The sequence below is a fragment of the Panthera onca genome, chromosome E2, assembly GCF_046562875.1.
Source record: "Panthera onca isolate mPanOnc1 chromosome E2, mPanOnc1 haplotype 2, whole genome shotgun sequence".
Lineage (NCBI taxonomy): Eukaryota > Metazoa > Chordata > Mammalia > Carnivora > Felidae > Panthera > Panthera onca.
The window spans coordinates 48,675,415-48,702,165 of record NC_138353.1 but is presented as its reverse complement, the minus strand read 5'-3'; the positions used below and the strand labels follow the sequence as shown (position 1 = coordinate 48,702,165).

The 26,751-nt window shown below is 50.7% G+C and overlaps 2 protein-coding genes across 7 annotated transcripts in view; one reads left to right on the top strand and one right to left on the bottom strand.

Moving 5' to 3' along the window:
- Positions 1–240: 240 nt before the first annotated feature.
- Positions 241–25,908, top strand: LOC132690151 (pyruvate dehydrogenase phosphatase regulatory subunit, mitochondrial). Of its 4 annotated transcripts, none has more exons than XM_081791564.1 (12): positions 241–762; positions 6,881–7,174; positions 8,332–8,465; positions 13,845–13,926; positions 14,023–14,186; positions 14,856–14,977; positions 15,772–15,889; positions 16,621–16,770; positions 17,844–18,036; positions 20,202–20,282; positions 20,751–20,992; positions 25,750–25,908. In XM_081791564.1, exons 2-9 carry the CDS (start codon positions 6,951–6,953, stop codon positions 18,032–18,034), a joined length of 1,185 nt encoding a protein of 394 aa, XP_081647690.1. In that variant the 5' UTR covers positions 241–762; positions 6,881–6,950; the 3' UTR covers positions 18,035–18,036; positions 20,202–20,282; positions 20,751–20,992; positions 25,750–25,908. The 4 variants fall into 4 exon arrangements, with proteins under 4 accessions (XP_081647690.1, XP_081647688.1, XP_081647689.1 ...); XM_081791562.1 differs by lacking the exons at positions 241–762; positions 25,750–25,908 and adding exons at positions 808–1,351; positions 2,275–2,533 and having other exon boundaries at positions 20,751–20,803; XM_081791563.1 differs by lacking the exons at positions 241–762; positions 25,750–25,908 and adding exons at positions 1,460–1,761; positions 2,275–2,533 and having other exon boundaries at positions 20,751–20,803.
- The window catches only part of PDPR (pyruvate dehydrogenase phosphatase regulatory subunit), a 35,345-nt gene continuing 29,579 nt past the window's right edge, over positions 20,986–26,751 (bottom strand). For all 3 annotated transcript variants that reach the window (XM_081791560.1, XM_081791558.1, XM_081791559.1), the window contains 2 exons: positions 25,102–25,284; positions 20,986–23,362 (listed from right to left, as the gene is read on the bottom strand). In XM_081791560.1, the coding sequence (XP_081647686.1) occupies positions 22,958–23,362; positions 25,102–25,284 (588 nt within the window). In that variant the 3' untranslated portion in view covers positions 20,986–22,957. The remainder of the gene's footprint in view (positions 23,363–25,101; positions 25,285–26,751) is intronic.

The window sequence follows — 26,751 nt, the reverse complement described above, 5'->3', positions numbered from 1 at the left end:
GTTCCACGAGGGAAGGAAAACAGGGCCAAGCGATGGGAAGGGAGGACTGGACGGGAGGCTTCTCAGAAGATGGAGTGAATGACTCCGCTTCCTCGGGCCCAGGCCAGCCAGGAAGGTGCAGAGTGAGATCCCGCCCAGAGCTCAGGGTCGCTAAACCCGCCTCCGAGGTCGGGCCAGGCCCGCAGACCGGATTTCAGACGCTCTGCTAGAGCCTGGCCCAGGAAGAGCCGAGCGCCTTCCAGAGACAAGGGACTGTCGGTCCACGCCGCCCTTTTGCGCCAGGGACTGGAGTGGCTTTGAGCCGCGGACCCGCTCGGGGACAGAAGCGGCAGGGCGCCTGGAGGGCAGAGCGAAGCCCCGCGCTCCCGACACCCCGGCAAGGCCGGCGACCCACCGCAGCATCCCCGCTCCACTTGCACACTTCAGAAAGCAGCCGGGACCACTGGGGCGGGGGCCGAGCTCCCGGGGCGGGGCCTCGCGAGACCCAAACAAGCCCCACGTGGCAGGGGCGGGGCCGCCGCGGGGACGTCACGGCGCGCGCGTGCGCGTGTGCCAGCACGCGCGGGCGTACCCTTGCCGGGGGCCGTAAAGCGCGGAAGGTCGCGGTCTCCCGCTTCCCCGGAACTTTTTACTCCCTCCGCCCCGCCCCCTTCCCATTCCCAGTGCCCCGTTTCTGGCGGCGGGACCCCCGGCAACTGTTGTGGCTGCTGTCGCGCTGCCGCCGGGGTGCTGCTGACGGCGGAGCCCGCGGCGGCCCGTGAGGTAAGGAGACGGCGGCGGGGCCGCTCTGGCCTCCCCTCCGCGCGGGTCTCAGCGCCCCCCTTTTCGCTTTGGTCTTCCTCGGGGGTGGTCGCGGCCGCCCCTCGTTTCCTGTCGCTCCTGCCGGGTCGCTGGGGACTCCGGCGGCCCGGGGCGGGAATGGGTCTGCCTCGTCTCTCTCAGTCGGTCTGCGGTTGTGCGGCGTCCGGCCGAAGGGGTCCGGGGTCCGGGCCTTGGGGCCCCGTGCACGGCTGCCCCCGGGCCTGCGCTCCGGCTGCTCCAGGCGTCCGCGGCTCAGCCCGATGTCCAGAGCGGCCGGGGTGCCCTCGCTTCGGGCTCCCCGCCTCGGGCTTGCACAGCGCCTGGCGCGGGTTTGGCTGGTCTCGCCCGCCCTTCTCCCTCTGCAGGTGCAATCGTTTTCCCGCCTGGAGACGTGCTGTCCGCCTCTGCTTCGCTAACTTGTACGCCTGCTGCAGGGTGCGGCAAGCCGAGTTACCGGGAAAAGTGTAGGCCAGGGTGGTGAACTGTCTTCGTGATGTTTGGTCACTCGGGACCCCTGTGAAGGACATTCACATTAGATTCGGGAATCTCTGTAAGCGTGACCTCCGGGCACGCGGGGGGAGGGGGGGGAGGGTGGGAAGGGGAGGAGGGGTGCCGGTGCCGGGCCACGGGGCACACTTTTCCAGCGCTAGGGATATGTATTAATTTCTTAAACTTGCCTGATCACCTGGTGGCACGTTTTGACAGATACTCCCCCGGGACCAGCAGGATCAGACTCTCCAGAGAAAGAGCCTGGGATAGTGTTGGGGTTTTTGTCTGTCTGTTTGAAAGAAATGTCCCAGGTGGCCCTTCTGCTGAGGCAAGAGTGGGAAGTGTGTCGGTGGAGCTCCACTCACTAGGCTTCCTTGTGGCCAGCGGCCCATTTGTACACACGCTGGGACCATACAGGGGAACAACCCAGAGGGACTTGGAGCTGTCCCTTGCTCTTCTTGTCGTAAGCAGGTGTGAGCATAACCAGTCCCAATATTGAGGTTGCCTTAGCGATTCTTCTTAGAGGGAGAGAATATTATAGGGCCATCTTAGTTTTTTGGTTTTTGTTTTTAAATATAACTTATTTTAAACCTGGCTACACCTTTTATTTCTTTGTCTTTGACATCTTCAGATTCTTCTCTACCGGCCTGGGTGGCTCAGTTGGCTGAGTGTCCCAGTCTTGGATTTGGCTCAAGTCACGATCCCAGGGTCGTGGGATGAGCCCCAGATCCGGCTTCATGCTCAGCGTGGAGCCTGCTTAAGATACTCTCTCTCCCTCTGCGGCCCCTCCCCGGCTCCTGCTGGCTCCCTTTCTCTCTCTAAAAAACAAAAAAAACCCGAAAACAATTTAAAAAAATTACTCTATGTGATTTAGATATCCCCTGAAATCTTGGAGCCTAGCCTCAAGATCTCAGAGTCCTCACTGAATTTTTTCCCATCTCGTTTATTGTATATTCTCATTCCTCCGTTGATTATATTTCCTAGGTGCCTACCCTGAATGCCGGCAGAATCACGTTGAAGCGGTAACTGGTCTCAGCTCCCAGAGAGCTCCATTGTAAGAGGAGACTAAAAACTAGCACTTACTGAGTGCTTCTCGGGTGCCAGTTACCATGCTTTTCCTGTATTGTCTGACGTAGTCTTTGTGGCAACCCGGCCAGGCAGGTGTTCGTAGCTCACCTTGTGGATGAGGAGCCTGGAGCACAGAGGTGGAATGACTTGCTCAGAGCCATAGAGCTGATGAGAGGTGGGGGAGATTTTCAGACCCATACCTGTCTGCCCCCAAAGCCTGCATTTTCAGCGGGGTCGTTGTGCCGTTTCCCTGATTGGCAAACAGGCCGTGACAGTGTGGGAGGCTCTGTGCTGGAGAAGTGCAGGGTGTTGTGGGAGAACACAGAAGAGTCACCTGAGGCGGTATTGGGGGAGAGGGGGTCTGATAAGCTGCGAAACAGGGTGAGAGCTGAGGGGATTATCCATGTTTGGGGGGCAGGGGGGCAGGAACTATGCCGTGTGGTTCGAAGGAACAGTGTGCCCAGATCCTGGGGGTTTCAGAGAGACTCAATGCCTGTCCTGTTGGAGGAATTATGAGTATGTCCGTCTGGCTGGAGAGGAGAGAAAGAGACCAGAGGTCAGGAATGAGCCTGATGATGAAGGATCTTGCACACTTCCTGTTGAGGAGAATGCTTTTTTTCCTCAGGGCATCAGAAAGCCATTGCAGGGTTTTGAGTAGGGGTGTGAACAAGAGTTTCATTTGAGAAGCCTCCCTCCACGCCCCTCCTCGGAAGGATTGAGGGGGGGTGGGGAGAATGGTGTGCGGAAGCCCTGTCGGGAAGCTTCTGCCTTCATCTGAGCGGGGATGGCGGTCTGTACTCAGGTAACGGCAGTGAGGAGGGGGAGAAGTCGATGGTCTGAGGGAACTGTCGCCTGTGGAATTGTTAGTCCATGACGGTTGGCCGTATAGAGGAGGTGAGAGAGAGGGAGGAACCCAGGGTGACACCTGGGATTCTTGTGTATGGTGTCACTGCGGGACACAGAAGTGGAGCAGATTTGGAGATTGAGGCAGGTGGGTTTCCCTTCTGGATGTGCTCGGTGTGACCCACGGGAACCCAAGTGGACATGGCCATTGTTCAGCTCGAGGTGCGGATGTAAAGCTCGGGACTGTTGTGGGCTTAGACGTCAGTCTTGGTACGCGTGAAATGACCCTGGAGGGTGGCAAACTGAGAGGAGAAGCTGGTCCCAGACACCCCGAGGGACAGCAACACAGAAGGATGGGCAGGGGAGAGAAGGCGGTGTAGATGTGACCGGGGTAGTCGGTGTCAAAACAGGGACAGAGTGCGTGAGTAGCGGGAGCGATCGGCGGTGTTCAGTGCTGTGGAGAGGGTGAGTGAGATGGGCCCAGTGTCCCTGGAAGGTGGCAACAGTGGCATTCTTGGTGAGAGCAGTATTCCGGCATGCGGGACAGGAGCTTAACCGCTTGGGTTCAGGACGGTGGAAAGGGGGGAAAGTGACAGATACCATAGGAAGCCCTTCTTGTCAAGTGAAAAAGACAGGTTGTGACGTCATAGTAAATTTTGGTGTAACCCGCCGGCAGACTGTGCAGTCACTGAGGTGTAACAAAAAGGACTTTAAGACAGGTGGTGGCACACGGGTGGATGTCAGGGGAGCACGTGCTGCAAGATAAATAAGTCTGGGGAAATTTCATCAGCCCTGGAATTGAGTATTTTGCATGATGGGAGATCTTAATTTCCTTCTGCGTTTGTGTTGTTTACAAAGACCACAATTTTTATAATTCAGAATTTGTAAAATTAAAAATCAGCATTGGAAGACTGTTATGGAGCCTTTCTTGTATTTCTTAAGTCAGTTGGGAGGGACTTGAGCATATTAAAATGCTGAGGACTGGAGGGGACACTGAAGGTACGTGGAAGGGGACAGTTGATGGAGCGGAGTCAAGGGAAGGAAGGAGAGAGAGGGATCCAGGGCACGTGGGGAGGGATCAACTTTTGACCCTACGAGGTTGAAGGAAGAGGTGGTCGTAGATGCAGGTGGAGTTTCAGGGGTTGAGGAGACAGGTTTTGCGTTTGGAAGGAAGGAAGGAGGTGGGGTACCAGGTTGGGAGAGGAGCAGTGTTGTGGGTTCAGCACCTGAATGTCGACAGACATCTGCCTGTGGCTGAACACGCAGTGGCCCGGGGCTCGCTACGGGGTGCCTGCTAGTGTGAGCCATGAGGGAACAGGGTCTTTTCAAGCATGACCAAGTGGTAATGGTTCTGAAGGGAGAAGGGTGCCCGCCTCCCCCCCTCCTGATGGCAAGGTCAGTGGGACGGGCTGGCCACGTGGCAGTGGCGTTTCCCTCAGTAGAGCTGTGTCTCTGTTGAAGCAGAGGTGGAGAGAAGCTAGGTGAAGGGCTGCGTGTTCCAGTCTGGAAAGGATGTTCTGGAGGACACGGTGGAGAGGTTTGGAGGGGAGGACAGCAGAGAGAGAGAGAGAGAGAGAGAGAGAGAGAGAGAGAGGGAGAGAGGGAGAGAAATTGGTCATATGGAGATGAGATTGTGGGAAGTCTGGCTGTGGAGAAGCTTCTGTCTTGAGACGGTTTGGCGGGGACCAAGGAGGTGAGGCCTGGAGATCACCACAAGGTGGCCAAAGTAATCAGCCCTGCTTGGATGGGATTTCCTTGGGACGCAGTGGAGGCCTGCTCGGTCTCAGTTCTGAGATCCTGTCTGATGGATGGGCACCCACACCTTAGCCTTGGACGACCTGGGCCGTCGGGGGCCCTCCGTGGGTCCCGGGCTGGTAGCGGCGTGCTGGTGGGCGCACGGGCTGCCAGGGCTCTCCTCTGAAGTGTCGCCGTCTCCCCACACTCGGAGACCGTGCCTTCGCCCACAGGGCTGTCTGCAGTTTCTTAAAAATTGAACAGTCCTCTTATGCCCTTAGAGTAATTCTCCCTGGTGGCCTGAACCTGTCCGCTCCCTAATCTACCTCATGGTGTTAGTCATCTCCGAGGGACATGCGCTTGGTCGCAGCTTGTGACTCCCGTGGTTCGTCATAAGCCCGCCATGACCGGTCCTCCCCTGCTTTCAGGAAGGGGCCGTGGGACCTGGCGTCTCCAGTCCGTGGCCTGTGCAGACGCGGGGCACGCCGTCCCTCACTGCGGCTTTGGGTTCGTTTTCTCTTCTCTTCTCTTCTCTTCTCTTCTCTTCTCTTCTCTTCTCTTCTCTTCTCTTCTCTTCTCTCCTCTCCTCTCCTCTCCTCTCCTCTCTCCCTCTCTCTCTCCCTTCCTTTCCAGGACCTCATTCTTTGTCACCGCCTCTCCTTCCTCCCCCACCTCTTTCCCTCTTCCTGGCCCTTCTCGCCAGCCCTGAAACAGTCTCCGTGGCTCCCACCTTTACAGACAAATAGCCTTGCTCCACCCCCATTCTCTCCTCCTGTCTGGGGTTTCTGCTCCCTCCGGGCAGCACGTGAAGAAGCTGTGCACACTCCCTCATCTCCTTGCTCTTGAGCTTGCTCTAGTCCGTGCTTCGTCCCTGGCACTCCCCTGGGAATGTCCTCTTTGAGAACACCAAGGACCTCTGTGTCGTCAAGTCCCAGCAGGCACATGGCCGTCTTGCTCCATCCCTGGCCACCCTCTGTAGTGAACCATCTCCTCTCTCGGCTTCTGTGACACCTCTGCCCGGTTCCCTTTCCGCCGCTCAGCCGTTTGGACGCTCTGTGAGTCTGCCCCAGCGCGCAGTCCCCCGTCCAGTACTTTCTTTCTCTTGCCAAGCTGTGCCTGCTGGGGAGCCTCAGAGTTGTTCCTCAGACTGCCGGGTCTCCGGATACCCCATGTCTTCCCCAGGCTTCAGGCCTGGTTATCTAGCTGCTCGGCACTTCCACGTGGATGGATGCCTGCTAGGTGTCTCGCCCTTGACACCTCGGTATGCGCGCACGCGCCCTCACCGCCTCCCTCTCCCTCTCCTTCCCGCCTCCCTCCGCATCCCTAGTCCTTCACACCTTAGGAAGTGGCACCCGTCGCTTAACCTGGAAAGTTTGCCATCGTCCGTCTTTCTCCCGCTCCCCATCTTAACATCCGGTTTGTTGGCAAGTTAAGTACTGTCATTTCACCATCCACAACGATCCAGTCATGGCTCTGACTCCACCGCCACCATCCTTGTGTGAGCCTCCGTGCCCTCCCTCTTGGACTCCTGCGGTAGCTTCCTAGCCCTGCCTTTCCTCCAGTCCAGTCCCCAGTGTGGAGCCAGGCTGATCTTAGGAAGAGCGTATCGGATCATTTCATTCCCTGCTTTAGTATTTTCCTTTGCACTTGGAGTAAAATCCCAGCTCCTCGTGAGGCATCCAAGCGCTTGTGTCATTGCTTTCTGCCTGCCTCTCCGGCCTCGTCTCTGGTCGACTGTGCCTTGCCGTCGAGCTGTGGGCACACTGGCCTCCCTTCTGTGCTCGGACTCCTTAAGGTGTGCCTCCCCTCAGGGCCTTTGCGTGTGCTTGTGCCTCTGTCTGGATGAGGCGTGATGACTATCATTCTCTGTTGCCTCCTTTTCTTTTGTCACTAATCCGGCGCACTGAGTACAGTGGAATGAAATCTGTTTGCTTTCTCTGTCTAGTTTGAATTGGGGAGAATCTCCTCTTTGGCCCAGTGGGAGCACATCTCCGAGCTGCTGACTGACAGACGTGATGTTTTCCCGGTTGCTGTCGGTGGCCCGGAGACAAAGGACCGGCCGAGGATGGCAGAACTGGTCGTCGGGGAGAAGCGGTGCGCCAGCTGCCGAGGCGCATTCTGTCGCCCTGCCTGCCCAGGCACAGGTGGTCATCTGTGGCGGTGGAATCATGGGCACATCCGTGGCCTATCACCTCTCCAAGATGGGCTGGAAGGATATTGTCCTTTTGGAGCAGGGCAGGTAAGGACCAGACGGGACCCGGCTTGGGGCCATGTTGCACCAACTGCGTGGGCTTCCCTCACCCCCTCTGCTCCCGGTAACCTGTCCCGGCAGTGGCTGACCTGTCGCTAAGTAGCATGAGAACAGTCACGGAAAGGCGAAATCTCCTGTCCGTGGTTTCACGATGTGCAATACCCGTGTTTTTGGGCTCTGAGACAGGTGGCAGATGCCGCGAAGCCGAGTATCCGAAGAGGGTGCGTTTTATTTCAGGGTCCGGGCACATCTTACCATCTTGTTCTCTGGGTAGGGGCGGTCAAATGGCAACGTAGACCCCGTGACTCTGGAGCTCCCTCTATGGGCTGAAATGAAATTGGCTGCATCCTGTCTTCTTTCTGTTCCTTTTTTTTCCCCCACTGAATTAACTTATTTTAGAGCCGTGCTAGATTTACAGAACAAATGCAAAGGTTGTACCGAGTTCCCGTGTGCCTCACGCCTGTGTGCACCTGGGACTGACATCTTAGGTTGGGGTTACCGTTAAATATGATGAATCAGTATGGATACCTTATTACTGACTAAGGTTCACACTTGGTACAAGTTGTCTCACTTTCCCTTAAAGTCCTTTTTTGTTCTATTGCCTACCAGAAATTGAATGACATTTAACAAGTCTGTTGTAAATCTCTCCGAATAGGCAATGCATTTACACGATTCAGAATTAAAAACTGTAAAAGAGTGTGCAGGGAAAGTCTGCTTCTCATCCCTGACTTCTAGCTGAAGTTTCCCTCGCTGGAGGCAAATTAAGTTCCTGGTGTGTCGTTCCAGACACCCCCCGTGTATATAAGCAAACGTGTTGGTCAGTGTGTACATGTGTACGTGGGTCTTCACTTGCTATTTTTTTCTCTTTTTTTGTACAAGTTAGTAGCATATTAAGTAGTGCTCCTCCCGTGCTGTTTTCATTAGGATTCCCATATTGTTGCAGAAGAGCATTCTCGTGCCTTTTTTATGGCTGCGCGGCGTCCCGTCGTGTAGGTGAACGCCAACATTTGAAATCCCTCTCCTGTCGGGATATTTAGGTTTCCATCTTTTGATATCACAGTCGGTGCTAGTAACGAGGGTCTTTGAACTAGTTGCATTCACAGATATGCGAGCCTACCTAATAGCATTTTGGATCCATCCCGCAGGCTGGCCGCTGGCTCTACGAGGTTCTGTGCCGGCATCCTGAGCACCGCCAGGCACTTGACCATCGAGCAGAAGATGGCAGACTATTCCAACAAACTCTACCAGCAGTTAGAGCAAGAAACAGGGATCCAAACAGGTAAGCAGGTACTCGGCCATTTACTGGTCTGCCTGTGCCCCGGACTCGTTTAGTCAGTACCGTATGCGGTCCGACGCCACGCCTGCCTGGGGATTTTAGTTGAGGCTTGAGTTTCAGTCCGAGCTCTGCACTCGTCCTGGTCTCACCTCGGGCAAGTGTGTGAGCGTGTTGAGCTATCTCCCGTTTCCTTATCTATCGAGGGGATTCGGTCATTATCTCGGATCCTATCCAGATGCCAGAATTCCTATGATGTGAAAGTTTTCCTGTGCCATTTCCTAGTTCGCTCTCTGAAGTATGTATTAGGTGGCCACATCTGGCTCCTGAATGAGGAAGAGAAGGAAGTGCTTAAGTTTTGGTGCTTGACAGTGAAATCGTAGTCTGGGCCACTGAATTTCACCAGCTGCGCTTAAGGATATTTGTGACTGTAAAGCTTAAGCGTACGTTACCCCTTGTGTGCGTCACCAAGGGAAAAGAACCCGGGGAATCGTGAGCCGAATACGACTGGAGCAGGTAGAACGGGGAGAGCAAGCTATGGGGCGGTCCCAAATGATAACAAGTAGGAAGCAGGTCTGTCAGCTTGTTGCGAGGTGACGGACTAGCCAGAAGCCCAGGGTTGGGCCTGTGTCGTAGCTGGTGAAACCGTTTGGCGGCCGCGGGAACTGTCCTAAGCGAGTAGCTGGGCCTAGTCGCTCGTGTAGCTCAGGGCTGCTCTTCAGAACACCTGCGTGATTCACATCACAGAGAAGTCAAGACTCCCCCTGACAAGGACGGTGGCTCGATCTGTGTGCCAGCTGAGGTGGCTCTGCCATGTGGTCACGGGGTACGCACGGCCTGTGGCTCACTTTGCCGGCCAAGTGGGAATTATGTGGCATATGACACAGTTTCCACTGGGGAAGGTGAGATTATAATCATTAGAGATTCTGACGACAGACTACGGTTTTCTAGCTTTCCCTTTCATATAATTCGTACTCTGGTGCAGTGTGACCTTGTTTGTCAATTCTGGGTTAAGATGAGCGTCCTGTAACAGGATCGGGTAGATGTGGCAGTGGAGAAGGGGAGATGCCAGGAGAGGAGCTACAGGCAGGCAGGAAGAGGCTGTACATGCTTGGGCACGTGAGCAGGGTTCCCCGGCCGGCCCTGCGCTGGCCCAGTGCTGAGAGCGGGCGCCTCAGCCGCCTCACCCTGGTCCCTGCCCGGTAGATGAGCCCGACTCCCGTGGTGTCCTCGCTCTCGGCCAGGCTTGCTTTTGAGAGGCGAGGACTCGCGAGCGAAGACGGTAAATGTGCTTGGTGCCTGCCGCTGCACCGTCTCGGGCTTCTGTTAGGGAAGATGCGGGATACGCGCGGGACGGGCGGGAAGAGTCCCTCTGGGTTGGATTTAACTTGATGGCAACCGGTACTTGAATCGGGTATCTACCAGGGATTGAGTCAGCAGAGGGTCCGTGTAATGGGCCCAGCGCCAGAACCGCTGACTTCCGGTCCACCGGTTCAGTTCCTCGTGCTTTGCCCGGCCTTGTGGTGCTCAGCTGGTTGGGTGCTAGAGGAATCAGGTCCTAGGCCTCCATTCCATAAGGTAAAACAATTTCCTTTGAGTTTTGGGTCACCATGAAACCCTTATTAGGTCCTGTATCCCCTTGATGCTTGTGGGACAGCACGGAAGTCAGGCAAGGGAGAGTCCGGGGATCAGTCAGTCCGTCACCCCCAGTGCAGTTTAGCGGTGGTGCAGTGAAAGGTGACTTGGGGTACCCCGATGGAAAATTCTGTACCCGGCAGAACGCGCAGGTGTGTGCTGCTTGGATCGCTGCCAGTCAGTGGGCTGGTTTTGAGACATTAAATGAAGACGAGTGACCTGTGTACAACCTGGACTTCACGATTAGGATACTACATGCTAATCTTCTGAAAATAGTTCATTTACGTGAGGGGTATGTTCCCTACTTAAATATTGTGACACATCAGTACTTCATGCAGTGCCTGTTCCAGACCATGTAGCCCACGCGGATCTTTTTTCTCCAAATTTTGCTTTACCTTTGTCGGTGCTGTTTATTTAAGAGTTTATCATAGGCTCTTTGTCCCATCTTTTTATTGGGGATTATTTCTCCACTCTGTGTTACTTTCTTGTTCCTCAAATACAGAAATACTTTTAAATATATTTTTAAACATTTATTAATTTTTGAGAGACAGAGTATAAGCAGGGGTGGGGGGGGGGGGCGGGCAGAGAGAGGGAGACACAGAATCCAAAGCCGGCTCCGGGCTCTGAGCTGTCAGCACAGAGCCCGACACGGGTTGTGAACTCACGAACCGTGAGATCATGACCTGAGCCAAAGTCAGAGCTTAACTGATTGAGCCACCCCGGCGCCCCCAGAAACATTCTTAATAATAGTTAGATGAGGGGCGCCTGGGTGGCTCAGTCGGTTAAGCGTCTGACTTCGGCTCAGGTCACGATCTTGCGGTCTGTGAGTTCGAGCCCCGCATCAGGCTCTGTGCTGACTGCTCAGAGCCAGGAGCCTGTTTCAGATTCTGTGTCTCCTTCTCTCTCTGACCCTCCCCCGTTCATGCTCTGTCTCTGTCTCAAAAATAAAAAAAATAAATAAAAACGTTAAAAAAAATAATAGTTAAATGAATGTGTTTTATTAAGTGCTCTTCAAATCAGCTCATATAAATAACTCGTCGTGTTTGTTTATACCTGCAGAGGAATGTGCCATAGTATGTGTTGGTTTGTTTATCCATTTTCCCCTTACCTGACATTTACAGTTTCATCTTCTTTTTTTACTCATTTTTTTAATGTTTATTTTTGAGATAGAAATAGAGCATGAGTGGGGAAGGAGCAGAAAGAAGGGGGGGGGTACAGAATCCAAAGCAGACTCCAGGCTCTGAGCTATCAGCACAGAGCCCAATGCAGGGGTCGAACCCACGAACCGCAAGATCATGACCTGAGCCGATGTCAGACACTTACCGACTGAGACACGCAGGCACCCCATAGTTTCCTCTTTTTTTTTTTTTTTTGTTCTAAATAATGATGCAGTAAAGATCCTTGTCAGTATATCTTTGTTTTCTCTTGTTATTTCTAATGGATAGATTTCTAAAAGGTGGATAATTTGAGCAAAGAGTGTGTGTATTTTAAACTCTGCTAGGTATTGCCAGATCAGCCTCTGAAAGGGCCACCCTCTCACCATAAGTGTTTGAGAGCAGTTATATCTTTTTAGTCTTTCAACGCTGGGTATTACTTTTTATATTATTTTTTTCTTAAGTAATCTCTGTGCCTAACATGGGGCTCCAACTCATGACCCTGAGATCAAGAGTTGCCGGCTCTACCCGCTGAGCCAGCTAGGCGCCCAACATTGGGTATTATTCTTTTTGCTAATCTGAGAGATGGAAGAAGTTATCAGATCCTAATTTGCGTCTCTTTCTTTTAAACATTATTTTGTGGGTTTATTGGCTGTTTATATTTCTTTTCTAACTCGTCTTTTAATATTAGATGTGTACTTTGTTCTTATTGAATGTAAGAGTTCTATTTTATGGCTTCACACCTGTAACAGGAAATTTTGTGTCAGAAAGCTCTAGACCAAACTTTAAAAGTCCTCTGTGGGAAAACAACAGACCATTAATCTTGTTAACAGGTGATATGTTGTTATCACAGGTGGTTCTGTTGGGAAGAGCACAATTTGACATCATGTGTGAAATGCGATGCGTTGTGTAGCTTTGTATACAGTGACACTCTCCTCCCATGTGGGATCTTTGGTAGGAAGTAGGAAGTGACTGCTGAACCCTTTGCAGTGAGATTCAGAGTGTGATGAGCCAGTGAATTACTGGCCAGGATCACTGCACTGGTCTGGTGTAGCTACAGTTTTTATTTTTTATTAAAAAAAATTTTTTTTAATGTTTATTTTTGAAAGACAAAGTGTGAGCAGGGTGGGGGGGGGTGGGTAGGTGAGGGGGACAGAGGATCCGAAGCAGGCTCTGCTCATGACCTGAGCCAAAGTCGGATGCTTAACTGATTGAGCCACTGAGGCTCCCCTAGCTATAGTTTTTAAAAGCCATTCTCTGAAATTTCAGTTCTCCAAACTTAGATAGACATTCTTGTCATGTCAGGGAAGGACATATTTATCTGATGGTTTCAAAAGAGATGAGGAAAATGTTTAAATGATCTTCTTGTACTGCCTTTTTAAGGTGGCTCAGTCAGTTAAGCATCCAACTTGGGCTCAGGTAATGATCTCACAGTTTGTGAGATCTCACAGTGGGTTCGAGCCCTACATTGGGCTCTGTGCTGACAGCTCAGAGCCTACAGCCTACTTGGATTCTGTGTCTCTGTCTCTTTCTGCCCCTCCCCTGCTCATGCTGTCTGTCTCTTTCTGTCAACAGTAAATAAACATTTAAAAAATTAAAAAAAAAAAACCAAAATGGTAGCTGATTCAGTTTTTTCATTGTTAGAACTGAGAGTCATTGCACATTAGGGGGGTCGTCACTGACCAAAGCATGATCACAGGTGTGTCATATATGTTGACTGCAAAGAGCAGGAATCAACTCTGGCCAGCGTGGGCAAAAGGAGTTTGTTGGAAGGCCCTCGGAGCCAGTGAGTTGGCAGGAGGCTGCCGGCTGGAGCAGGCAACGTGGAGGCCAGGCCGTGGGGAACCCACAACAGGTAGCCCCTCAACTGAAACAGGGCCGGTCTGGCCAGGACACTGCTGCTTCCGAGATGACTGGCCTCCAGCCATTCACCCACTTGCTCCAGACCCAGTATCCCAGGGGGTCTGATTGGCTGAACTTTGGCCACGTGCCCATTGGCCATGCTGGGGAAGGAAAGGGTGGGTCTAGCTCCTGGGTGCCCATGTCGTGAGTGGCCTGCATTTAGGGCCATACTCCCACCTAAACCATGAGGAGAAAGCCTAAAAAGACCAAAGAAAGAGGTGGGTTCTGGGGGTACATTCCCCTCCCAAAGGCTTTGTAGCAACAGTTATCTCTCATTTTGACTTTAAGAGTGATTATTTAAAGGGGCACCTGCGTGGCTCAGTCAGTTAAGCATCCAACATTGGCTTAGGTCATGATCTCACGGTTTATGAGTTCGAGCGCCACCTCTGGCTCTGTGCTGACAGCTCAGAGCCTGGAGCCTGCTTCAGATTCTGTCTCCCTCTTTCTTTGTCCCTCCCCCACTCATGCTCTGTCTCTCTCTCTCAAAAATAAACAAACATTTAAAAAAATAGAGTGATTATTTAAGATGTACATTAAAATCCTACTCACTCCGCCCCAAACCCCAGCTGAGTATGTTTGGATGGGGCTATGCCAGGACCGCTCACGTGTCTTCTAACCTGTTACCTAGTGGGCTCGCCCACCTGATCCCTGTAGCTGGCCTGGTCTGCTCAGTCTGGGCTGGTTTTCCTTCCAGGTTACATAAGGACAGGCTCCATCTTTCTGGCCCAAACTCAGGACCGGCTCATCTCCCTGAAGCGTATCAACTCCAGGCTGAAGTATGTATGAGACTAGAAGCCTGTCCTGACACTCCTGTCAGACTGACCTCTGCCAGAGGGCCATGCATGTCATTGTCCCCTTGTGTTCTGTGGCAGTGTCATAGGCATCCCTTCTGAGATCATCTCCCCCAAGAAAGTGGCCGAACTTCACCCTCTCCTAAACGTGCACGACCTGGTGGGGGCCATGCATGTTCCCGAGGATGCGGTGGTGTCCTCTGCTGATGTGGCTCTTGCCCTGGCAAGTGCTGCCTCCCAAAATGGTAAGCATGTTTCTGGGTGAGGAGGATAGAGGTCATGTAAGAAGGTGTCTCCCAATCGGCAGTGACCCCAACTCGGCTTCCATATTTGAACACTGGCTCTTAGAATGTTTGTTTGAATATCCTCTCTTAAGTTAATAAGTGTTTTTCCTCACGGACACATTTTTCTTATTAAAGTTCTAAGGAACTGCTTTTTAGTAATGACCATAAGTTCAAACTTAGGGGAATTCCCCCCCACAGAACGTGAGAAGCTCCAAGGGCAGAAGACCTGGTGGGAACTGAGTCCGAAAGCTGGTCATGTCCTGGGTTTGGAATGAATGAGGGGAAGACTAAGTAGCGTCCATGGTGTTCTGCACTTTGGATGAACTGATTCATGGTGTGGGTGGATTTGGATTTAAGACGCCCTATTTAACCTTCTTCTCCCCTCCCCCTTTTATGGTTCCTAGAATTGAATTGTGTATTAAAGTAACCTGCTGTTTTCAGTCACGAAAGAGGCCCATGGACACTGCCCAGGATGTGGTTCCTGGAAGTTTTTGTGTTTTTAAATTAAAGCATTGACCTGGCTTTTTCATCATTTCTCACGGGTTTAGAATCTGCTGCAGAATCTGCTGCTGCCTTAATTCTGGGCCATCCGAAGATGGATGCACTGCCTCTTTCTTTACCTTGGAACAGGTGTGCAGATCTATGACCGTACAAGCGTGCTTCATGTAATGGTCAAAAAAGGCCAAGTAACCGGTGTGGAGACCGATAAAGGACAGATTGAGTGCCAGTATTTTGTCAACTGTGCTGGTCAGGTAGGTTAGCAACAACACTGGGTCACTGATCTAACGTAACAACAGTCACTGCCGGGATTTGGGGCGTGAAGACGTAAGGTTAATACTGTGACGGACTAAGCAGGTGTCAGGGACCACCTATTCCTTGTTTGGACTAGAAACCTCAGAATTCTTGTGCACTCCATCAGAAGCCTGTAGCTAGTCCTCAAGGAAAAGCACCGTCGTGACCTTTTCCTTCCTCTACCCTGGGTTAATGCGTGCTCTCCTGGCCAGGAAGGCCACAAAAACGGTTGGGCATTGACACATCCTCGTTGTTGGGTCTTCCTGTGGCATTTCATTTTATTCTACAACCCAGCACATAAGTATTAGGCTATCTTTTGTGTCAGGAGCCTGGATTCAGTTCAGAGCACTCAGCTGCTTCTACTTTTAAGGCATATTGGTGCCTTGCCTTCCACTCGACAATCTTCAGGTGACCGACGGGTACTTTTTGCCTCATGAAGATCACATATGATGGTATTTGGGGTTTGTAGTCGAGATCGGGCGTTTTGTTCGAAGGGCCTCGCTTGCCCCCCACGAGCTCCTAAGTCTGTCGTTCTTTGGTATAAGAATAATGGTTATGGTTTAACAAGCATGGTGTTGCTCCCCCCCATGGAACTGAGCTAAATAAAGCAGGCTGCAGTGTGGCTTCCCGCCCCAGACGTTGGGACAAGAGCACACATAGGCCACTTGAAATTAAACTCTTTTCAAGCGGCTGAACTTGCTCATTTGTCTTTCTGTTCCTCTTCCCACCCACAAATCAATCCGTCCGTTTGTAGTGGGCATACGAGCTGGGTCTGTCCAACGAGGAGCCGGTTAGTATCCCGTTACATGCCTGCGAACACTTCTACCTTCTGACTCGCCCCTTGGAGACCCCTCTGCAGAGCAACACACCAAGTGAGGACTTACGCTTTGTCTTTAATCTCATTTCCTTGCCACTGTTCTGTCCTCTGAAAAGGAAGACTTTGTGCTAAGGACAGACTCTGCTTGAGAGAGCCTTGTCTTTTCTGAAGCATGTTACAGGGAGGCGGACCCAATCCTGACTTTCCCGTAAGAACTCCTTACGAAAGGATGGATAAAACGGGCATTCCACTGAAGCCGTGTTTTGGTTTGTTAGTTTTGTAAGCTAATTGCAGTCCCAAACAGAGGTCCAGATTGAGAATATTTGGAATATAACCTGGAGTTTTTGACTTGAATGGCATACGTTGTAGAGAGCTTATAGGTAAGCTACAGAGTCAGGTTGCTCAGGGACCCCAAGCACCACAGGAGAGGGCTTGACGTCACGTGGCAGGTCTCAACCCCTAGAATGAGCTCGCCGTACCCCCTTTCTGCTAGGCTTTCACGGTCACTACAGCGGTTCCATAGTCTGGTTGTGAGGACTGGACAGAGCTTCTCGGGAACTAAGCAGGTCAGGGATAGAGAAATCGTCTCCACTGTAATCTGAGAGGGAGGATCCTCCCCCATCACCTTGAAAGCTCTGTGTTCACTGGATGCTCTTCACTAACAGAGCCAGTAGGCGTTTTTGTTCTGCTTTTTTGTGTCCCTTCAGAAAGCTGGCTTGCCTCTAAACCTTGCTTTTCCCTTCTACCCACCCCACCCCCCACTCCCCTGTCATTTCTCTTCCTCAGCTGTTGTGGATGCTGATGGAAGAATTTATATCCGGAACTGGCAGGGTGGCATCTTGTCTGGGGGCTTTGAGAAGAACCCGAAGCCAATATTTACTGAAGGCAAGAACCAGCTGGAAATTCAGAATCTGCAGGAAGACTGGGATCACTTTGGTGTGTGAGCTACAGGATAACTATAATGCCCTGTGTTTGCGTAAGATGCTGTCTTTTTGAAAGCATTTTCAAGAAGAGATTCTTCTTTGGTCTTTGTAACAGCCCCATGAGGTGCTTACAGAAGGCAGTCCGCAGGGTCTGCCTGGTCTAAGGCTGCGGTCACTGGGTGCTGGATTCGGGGGATGAAAATCTTGGTTAGGGGACCCCAGGCTTATTACTTAACTAAAATCGTTGCTGAAATTCTAGGCTAGGAGGAAACCTTTTGCGTAGGACTGCGTGTAAGACTGAAGACGTTTTCAGAAGGCAGAATTGTTTTGTTAATACAGTCTTTCACTCGGTTTTTGCTTTTATTGAAGAACTGACAGACAGTACTGTACTAGTTTCACGTGTGCCTCACAGTGATTCGATAGTTATGTTCTACTCAGTTTTGTGATAATTTTATTTACTGGCTAGTGAATAAAGGCCCATGTTTCCAAATTCAAAAGATAAGAAACTGTCTATAATGAAGAGTTTGCCTCCCAACCCTTGGTGGACCTTTTAAAAAATAAACTTTTTATTCTGAGGGATTTTAGACTGTCAGAAGTGGAGACAGTAGTATACAGAACCTTCCGTGTACCCACCAGCCAGCTTTAGTCTGGTTTCATCTCTTACCACTGTCCCATACGATGGACTTATTTTCAAACAGGCCAAGGTCCTGTCTTCTGCAGCTTTTCCAGCTGTGGAAATCCTTGCCTTTATCCTCTGTCTCCTCGAGTGTCACTGAAGAGCTTTCCACAAACAGTAATCCCTTGGAGATCTTATCTGTAGTCACATGTATCGTGTGCCCTTCCACAGCTCCTGGCCTTTGCAAAGAAGTGTCCTTTTTCTTAGTCTTTATGCCATGCGCTTTGTAGGTGTGTCCATTAATTACACCAGGGTTTCTACTTTCTGATCTAGGGCCCATTTGGCGCTTCTGAGAAAACCCCTTTCAAGTGATTTTCTGAAAGGAGAGGGAGTAGGAAAGTATAAGGAGTCTGAAGTCTTTGAATTCCCTAAAGCTGAGGACTCTATTTGGGTTTGTTTTTATGGCTCAGAGCCCCTGCTGAGTTCCCTCCTGCGTCGGATGCCAGAACTGGAGACTCTGGAGATCGTGAAGTTGGTCAACTGCCCCGAGACCTTCACCCCAGACATGAGGTGCATCTTGGGTGAGTCTCCTGCAGTGCAGGGCTACTACGTCCTAGTGGGAGTGAACTCTGCTGGCCTGTCGTTTGCAGGAGGGGCTTGAAGGTAAGTGTTTTTGCTTAGATTCTGCTTGCTGGGCTCTGCTCTGCTTCCTAGAGTTGCTTGTTACTAATATGGTGTGGAGTGTGTGTATAATCTGGGGTATTGATAGTAAGGAGGAGATACACCTCATTTGAGAGTTGTCCCCTTCAAGGAATCATTGTGGGATATTCTAGCAATGTCACTGTGCACAGGGTTTCAGGAACCCTTATATCAGAATTGCCACAGAGCTTGTGGGATGTACTTTTGTATTTAATGTTGATCATTCGATGATCTGGAAATTTAACAAGTGGTTTTGGAAGACAGATTCATGCGATTATTATAGACATGTTTGCCTATCTCAGTTCACAGACTGTGGCTGCTTAACAATAGGTCAGTAAACAAAGACCAGTGACTGCATTTTTAGATTATAGGGAAAGATCACTGGGTGCTCCTCTCCATTTTCTTCTCTTCCTACTGTGTGTGCAAGAATATATAGAGAGCCCATTTTTCCACACCAGCGTGGGCTTTCACATGGATGGGGGATATGTCAAGTGCCAGGTTCCTTACTGTGCAATCAACCGTAAGGCAGGATGGGCGGTCAGATCCAGTGACTGAGACCGTAACTTCAGATAATTGGGGACTTTCTCTACACCTGCCAGCCCGACACAAAGGGTAACATAATGCTTGTGTCTTACCTTGGTTTCCACATTTTTTTTTTTTTTTTACACGCTTTGGTATAAATGGTTTTATGGGGAGTGCTTACCCCTTGTGATGGCAAATACATCAAGTTACTAGAGATGAAGAACATTTCACAAGTTGCTATGACCAGAGTAATTAAAATGTCTGTTTATTCATTTACAAACTTAATAACATGAAGAGAACATCTTAATTGGAATCTGGCTTGAAAGAAATACAGGGCATGATGTTAATACCGCATTCATAGAGGCAGAAGTGCTCAGTCACCCTGGGTACCTAAAGTGACCAGGGCTCCTGAGAAAGATCCCATGCCCTAAAGTGCCTCACATGTCCTCGGCAGCACCTGTCACTACACACTAAGGGACTGAGCAAACTGCGTATTTACAAATGTAAAGGAGGAGTTACAGCACTGTACAATAATTACAATGGCATTTTCCTGTATCCTAAGAGTAGACCGGAGAGTGAAGTGTTAACTGTGCTGCTAGAAACCCCTTGATTGAAACAAGCTGCGGAAACTTTCTATCCCTGTTTGATATGGGGAAGGGAAGCTATGGGGGGTGGCCGGGGAAACCCTCAGACTGAGCGAAGTTTCTTTTCATCCTTCCTGTCTACACCTACCATGGGACATTCTGGTGTAAGGCACGAGAACCGGGCTTGGAGAAAGGTGCTCCAAGCTCCAGTTCTGGGTGTGCAAAGGAAATCCTGGCATAGATCTTTTGAAACAGATACTAAAAATACCTTCCCCACCCCTTGTAATTTCTGTCCTTTAGAGACAGAAAACCAAGAAGGCAGAAGGTTGGCGAAGGATAAAAATAGGTACATCTAAATATGAGGAAGAAAGCCCATGAAGAAATGTATAATTCTCCAAGGGATGCAGATTCTCTGCTCAGAAGTCAAGAATCATATTATACAATGACTAAACTCTGGTGCTTAATGGACAAAGAGAAGGCAAAGACATACAAAAATAGTTCTCTTGAAAAATAGTGCATCTGTAGTGATGAGGGAGTGTGAACCCAGGTCCTGTACGGATGATGGAGGAGCCTTACAACTCAGCACCTTAGCATGGAGGCCAGGGTGGGGGTCGCGGGGAGAGGCACAGCCAGGAGACCCAGAGCTTGCTCCCAGACTCTGTCACCTACCCTATCATCCCCTCTGACATTTCTTGACTCGTGCAAATTTTCCCTTTTTCATGCTGATGAAAAGCTGCTCCTGGCAAGTTTGGGAGGGATGTGGGTTAAGGGTGGTGTGCAGAAAGGAAATGAAAACCATGGAAAGTTCTTCAGTACTAAGCACTGGTGACCAAACCCCTACCTCAGATACTAAAGGGGACCCTTGCTGATTATACTGACCATGCAGCTGCAAAGATGCAAAACACCGAACCTGGTCACTAACCCTTGAAAGCAAAGCCAGTGCAGTTGTACCAGGACACAGCGTTCTGGGGTCAGAACCACCAGGACTACAGCTTATGGAAGATTCCCTTTTATCTCCCTTAGGTTGTCAGAGGATGGTGAAGACTCAGATGCCAGCACATGCGTTCATCAGGCAGAGGATAAGAAGAGCCCGAAATCAAGGTGGTGGGTTCTCCCTTCAGTGAAGCAAAACTGCTTTTAGAAAACTGTCATTCCTGCCACTTCCATGGTGGGGGGGCGGGGTTAACATTTCCAATGCATTCAGAGGCAGGGTAAGGGAGAAAGGTGGAGCTACTTTCCACTTTTAGAAGGGAAAGAGGTAAAACTGTTGGTGTGTTTAAGAAGGCAGAATCAAAAAAAAAAAAAAAAAAAAAAAGGCGGCAGAATCCAGGGACAGCATGTCTCCTGGTGAGAGTCCAAGTAGCTGGACTCTCCTCCTGCAGAAACGGGATAACTGAGGTTACTCACTGAGCTTAACGGTCTGTGGGCCCCTGTTCTGAACAGCATCTCTTGTATTTGGGGGTACAGGGCCCCCCAGCCGGGCACAGGCCATCAGGTAGGCTATCCAAGCAGGTAGATCTCGTCCCTTTTTGCTCTGTGTTCGTCTGAGGCTGGCACGCTTTCTGTTTCCAGATACAACAAGATTGTCCAGTTGAATATGTGGACAAGACAGAAGAACACAGAGCCCCTCCCTCAAGAGACCACAAGAAGTGATGAAGGATCATTTCACAGAGAAAAAAGTACCAGCCATCTGAGACCCAAGTCCCGCCACGCATTCACAAAGCATCCAGATCCTTTGAATCTCTAGGGACAGAGGAGCAGACACACAAGGCAAACCCATGATGGGAACGACAGACTGCAGGATGTTCTGTCAGGTATGCTGAAGTCAGGAACGAGTCACCCACTTCAGGGTTAGGACCAAAGAGAGACAAGTGCCAGATTCACATTGTTAACCAAGAAAGATTTCCAGGGTGAATTTTAAAGTGCCAAAAGCTGAGTGTGTGTGTCAGGGCACTCAATAAATACACCTTGCCCGAGTCTTAAAAGTGTGCCCCTATTTATGGACAAGATGTAATTTACACATAAATCTAGAACTGCTTTTAAATTCTTCAAAGGCGAGAGTGGTACAGGGCAGGGGATACCTTTAGCTCTACAGTGCCTGTTTCCAGCTTTCTTGGTCAGTTGGGCCCCTGCTGCTAACACCTGTGTTGAGCAGGTGCCTGATTCCTGCTCTCCCCCATGTGTCACAGCTGCTGCGCCCTGTCCTACGAGGTGACACCTCTCCCCCAACTTCCCCCCACCTCCTTGCGGCAGCATCTCTCAGCCCATCACTTAGCGAGGCCCTAACAGCTGTAACCACATACTCCCTTAATAAATCAACGAAGACCTCTTTTAAAAAGTGGACACTACAATCAGTAATCAAGTAGGAACTGTCTGGCTAGGCAGAGGACAAGAAGTTTCTATAGGGAATCTATCAGATGAAGGGGATAAACCGAGACCCCAAAGAAACGCCAGAGCAGGCAGACACACGTGAGAGTCCTAAGCTGCTCACGGAGAACAAAAGGCCCTTCTATAATGGACTGACAGACTCGTCAGAGCTGACGCTTCCAAGATATCAAGACAACAGTTCATTCAAATCTGTGACAGCACTTTGCATATAAACTGCCCCCATTGGACTTTAAGTGCAAAGGGTGGACAAGTTTCTGACAGCCCAGCCTCACCTTTAGCAGACAGACACTGCGTAAGAGAGTGGAGAGCCCGGTCATTTTCTATTCCAGAGCTACAGAGAGATGGCTGGATGAAGAGCAGACTCTCACAGGACCCTCCCCAGACTCCTGAGGGTCATCTCTGTGCAGATCTGTCTGTTCTGTGCCCGAGGAAGCAAAACTTTAGAGTCCAGTAGCTCTTGAACTCTGCACGGCCAGCATGGTTTAGTTCCTCCCCAGGACCACACACCCTCCCTGTTCCAAAGGGACAGCAGTGTTTGCCGAGTGGGCCTGCTGCAGAAGGGGCAGGTAAGGAGAGGGGACAAAGATGCACCTGGAGAAGAGGAAGGTCAAGATGGGAAGAGTGAGCAGCTGAAAGCAGCAGCACTGTTCGGACAGCAGAAAACCACCTCTGTGCGGTACATTTTCCAAGAAGATCAATACAAAAGGCAACATGGTCTTTCCCTTTCAAACACTGGCTTGTTTACTCAGGCCCCCAGACCCTCTTCTAGAGATCAGCAAGACGTGAAGGAAATGTTAGGAGGGTGGCCCTGATCCACAAGTCTAGTAACTGGGTCAGTAGGGAGGCTGGGATGTCCCAGGCTGGCTGTTTGCTACAGACCAAAGAACATGCACGTGGTGCCGCTCGTGAATGAGGTAGATGGTCATCCTCTTGTAGAGGGATCGGTGCCAACCCCCAGCACGGGCTCTCGCAAGGGGCTGCCTCGGATCCACAGCAACCCGCCAAGGTGAGCAGGTTATTCCGAGAAAAGTCAGCCTCACAGAGCTGGACTCTTGCCCTGCAGCCTGCATACCACCAGCTTCCCCTGCTTCTAGACACAGCCAGAGAAATCAGACCCCTGGCTCCCCACTTCCACGAGTGCAGTCTTTACCTGTCCTGCCTGTCACACATGCTTTGTGTCACCATGAGGATCTGAGAGGGGTGGAGTGGGGGGCTGGAAGAACAGCCCAGAGGGAGTATTAGATGGTTAACTGCACTGCAAAAGGGAGGAGGGAAGGTGGAAGGAGAAGAGAGGTTGCAAAGCAAAAGGTTTAAAGCAGGTGAAGCTTAAAATCCTATCCGGGAGGTAAAAGATGGGAAGCAGAGGGTTGGGACCGGAGGGGAGCCCGGCATTACTTTCCATGCAAGTCACTTAGCTCCACATCATCCTTTCGGCGCCTGTGGGTAAAGAGGGAGGTGACAGGGTAGAGCTTGGCCTTGGCCTGGAACCGGTGTCCAGCGATGTCAATCTCATACTCTCCCCGGTTGATGAAATCTGCCGTCACAACCTGTTCTTCCCCAGTGTCTTCGGAAAAATTGTGCACGAAGCCCAGGCAAATGTGGCGCTCCAGGGTGTAGCTGTAGGCGCTGCTGGTGGTCTTGCCTGCGTACTGCCCGTTGCGGTAAATGGGTTCTCCCCACCAGGGCCAGAGGTCCAGGTCGGTGTCGTGATCGTCCAGAATGAACATAGTGAGGCGTTTGTACACCCCGTTCTGTTTCTGCTGCAGCAGGGCCTCCCGGCCAATGAAATCCATCCCCTAGGAGAGAACGGCAATGCTGAGAGCGGGCTGACGTGCTGATGCTGGGCGCAGAACGGGCGGTGGGTAGGGTCCCCTGATGTCCCTGCCATGGGGGCAGCGCCCCCACTCCCCAGATTTGGGGAAAATGTAGGTTTTCCACCTTGTGAAAAAACTGCATTCACAATATAGAAGACCTACTCAGAAAATTTCTGTAACACAGGTGTACGTTTTTCTCTTTTGTAAACATAGATTTCAACCACAAGACCACACAGAAAAAAAATACTTAGGAAGAAAAATTCAAAAATACTTGCTATAATTGTTTTCAAAAAACCATGTTTTTAGATAATCTCAAGAGAAAACCCACACATGTATGTATTTGAATGTGCGAGAAACATGAGCAGGGTAAAAAAAAAACTCAAGTGATTATGTACAGATAAAATAGGTGATTTGGGGGGCACCTGGGTATCTCGGTTAAGTGTCCAGCTTCGGCCCAGGTCATGATCTCCTGGCTTAAGTTCGAGCCCTGTGTCAGGCTTGCTGCCCTCATCTCAGAGCCTGGATTCAGATTCTGTCTCCCTCTCTGTCCCTCCCCCAGTCACACTCTTTCTCTTAAAAATAACCATTAAAAAAAAACTTATAGGGGCGCCTGGGTGGCTCAGTCGGTTAAGCGTCCGACTTCGGCTCAGGTCATGATCTCATGGTCTGTGAGTTCGAGCCCTGCGTCGGGCTCTGTGCTGACAGCTCAGAGCCTGGAGCCTGTTTCAGATTCTGTGTCCCCCTCTCTCTCTGCCCCTCCCCTGTTCACGCTCTGTCTCTGTCTCAAAAATAAATAAACGTTAAAAAAAAAAATTAAAAAAAAAACCATAAAATAGATGATTTTTAATTTTCTTCATATTTTTCCCTATTTTCCAAAATTTAGTATTCATTACTTTTATACCTGAGAGAAAAAGTGATCCGTAATTGCTCACAAAGACGACTAGAAATCTCCTGTACTGATAGGGATATTTTGTACTGCTAAGGTATTTTGTTAGGTTTAACCTAAAAAAACAAGGTGTGGGGCGCCTGGGTGGCTCAGTTGGTTAAGAGTCTGACTTTAGGTCAGGTCATGATCTCCTGGCTCGTGAGTTCGAGCGCCACGTTGGTCTCTGTGGTGACAGCTCAGAGCCTGGAGCCTGCTTGAAATCCGCTCATGCTTTCTCTCTCTCTCTCAAAAATAAACATCCAAAACAAAACAAAAAAGTGCCATAACACAGCAGGCATGTGGTGCCCAGCCATCCAGGTTCAAGTGGGGAAAGTGTTCGCTTGTGTGTTTGCATACCCAGAGTTCTCGAAGCAGAGACAAGCTGCTGCAGCTGGGAGTGCAGTTTGCTGGGCTTCAGAGGTGGGAAAGAGACTTGTCACTAACATCCTCTTGACCTAGGACTTTGTAAAAAATGATGTTCCTATTTACTCTGGGGGAGAAAAGTCTGTCGAATAGAAGACTGATTTTTACAAATACCTGTGGCACGTTCTTGGAAAAACTTCCCTGCAAGTGCCAATCTAAAAGGGAGCGAGTGGGGCACACGAACCTCAGGGGGGTCCGGTTCAAAGAGCAAGCCAGGTGCTCAAAACCAGCGTTCTCCACATACTATGTTTTCCTATCAGGCCGGACACACTTTTCATCCTGAGGACTCCTCACTGTCTTCGTCCACCCGAGGCCCTTCGCGGGCCTCCACTTCAGCCCTTCCTTGCTAGGGCAGAACGTGCCGATACCGTACCTTGTCCAGTTTCACCCGAGATTCTCGTCCGCATTCCAGGGGTGTGGTGAGGGTGTTTAAATCCTGACCCCAGAAGGCAAAGAACTTCTCGATTCGAAGACTACGAAGAGCATAATAGCCAGCATTCCGGATTCCGTATTTCTGCCCAACACTCATCACTTCGTTGTACACGTGGAGGGCATACTAGAGGGAGAAACGAGAGGTCAGCAGCCCGCACACCTTCAGAATTCAACACGGAGTGTGTCTGGCAGCACCCAATGGGGGACACCATGAACCTCAACAAGGGAGGAGGGTGTATGAAATTCTCAGGTGGTCTCATCCTCGAGCAACTGAAGCGTCACTGCCCAGGAGTAATGAGCCAGGGTCACCCTAACCCGACTTACACTCCACGGAAGCAGGACCCATAGCTTTCCCTTCTCTGTGGAGCCTGGGACAGGGAGCCAAGCACACAGCAGTCCTCAAATGAGAATCCGACACACACACTCACCACCCCGTCAACGGCCAGGCCCACAAGTGCCTCTCAGTCCGCTCAGCCACCGCGGCTCTGCTCTCGCCCCAACTCCCCACCCCATCCCCACTCGTGCATTGCCTGTGCTGGGAAATGTGTGTCACACAGGACTCCGTGGGCAACGTCTGTTTTTTCCACAGATGGCACATCTCAGAGACCCGCCCCCCCGCCCCCTCAAGTGACTGAGCCAGGAAGGCGGCACACCCTACCCGTGTCCCACAACGGCCAGCCTCTCATGTTATTCTTGGTCCTGGAAACTGTAAGTATCAGACACCCTAAATAAAGTTTTCTCAACTGAAGGCAGATACTCATACTGTGTGATGTTTAAACATATTCTGTGACGTCTAAAGCCTACTAACAGACTACATTATTAGCTTTAATAACTAAAAAGACAAAATGACAAGAGAAATTAGAGAAACGTCGTATGATCGCATTTACGTGTACAGTCGCAAACAACATGACCCAGATCTGCAGAAAAAGAGGCTGGAGTTGTTGTTGGCAGAGGTGGGGAGAGGAAAGTGGGGACTGGAGGAAGGGAGGCAGAAGGTACAAACTTTCAGTTACCAGACAAATGAGAACTAGGTATGGAATACCCAACCTGATGTCCGCAGCAGACACTGCTGTGTGACAAGTAACACAAGTTGTTACAAGAGTAAATCCTAAGTGTCTTCATCCCAAGGAAAAAAGCTTTTTAACAATGTTTATTTTTGAGAGACCTAGCCAGGGTGGGGCAGACAGAATTCCAAGCAGGCTCCATGCTGTGGGCTCGAACTCACAAATTGAGATCGTAACGTGAGCCGAAATCAAGACTCAGATGCTTAACCCACTGAGCCACCCTGTGCCCCACAAGGATCTAGGACACACGAATCTATGAGACATAAATGGTGCAAAATGAAACTTACCACGGCGGTCATGTCACAGGGCATGTCAGTCCATCATTCTGTGCACCTTAAACTTGTACAGTGATATATGTCAATTATATCTCAATAAAACTGGAAGGACGGAAAAGAAACTGGCTTCACTGGTGTTGCAGTTCTGTACCCTGGCTGGGTCTGCTGCCCTGCGTGTTGCTCTCCTGCAGCCAAAGAGGCATCTACTGAATGGCCACGGTGGTCAGGACAGCTTGAAAAGAGTTGTGGAAA

Coding starts and splice junctions, on each gene's coding strand:
- LOC132690151 (XM_081791564.1), top strand. CDS start 6,951: ATGTTTTCCCGGTTGCTGTCGGTGGCCCGGAGACAAAGGACCGGCCGA. Junction 14,187..14,855: donor AAGTGCTGCCTCCCAAAATG/GTAAGCATGTTT, acceptor ACCTTGGAACAG/GTGTGCAGATCTATGACCGT. Junction 14,978..15,771: donor TTGTCAACTGTGCTGGTCAG/GTAGGTTAGCAA, acceptor GTCCGTTTGTAG/TGGGCATACGAGCTGGGTCT.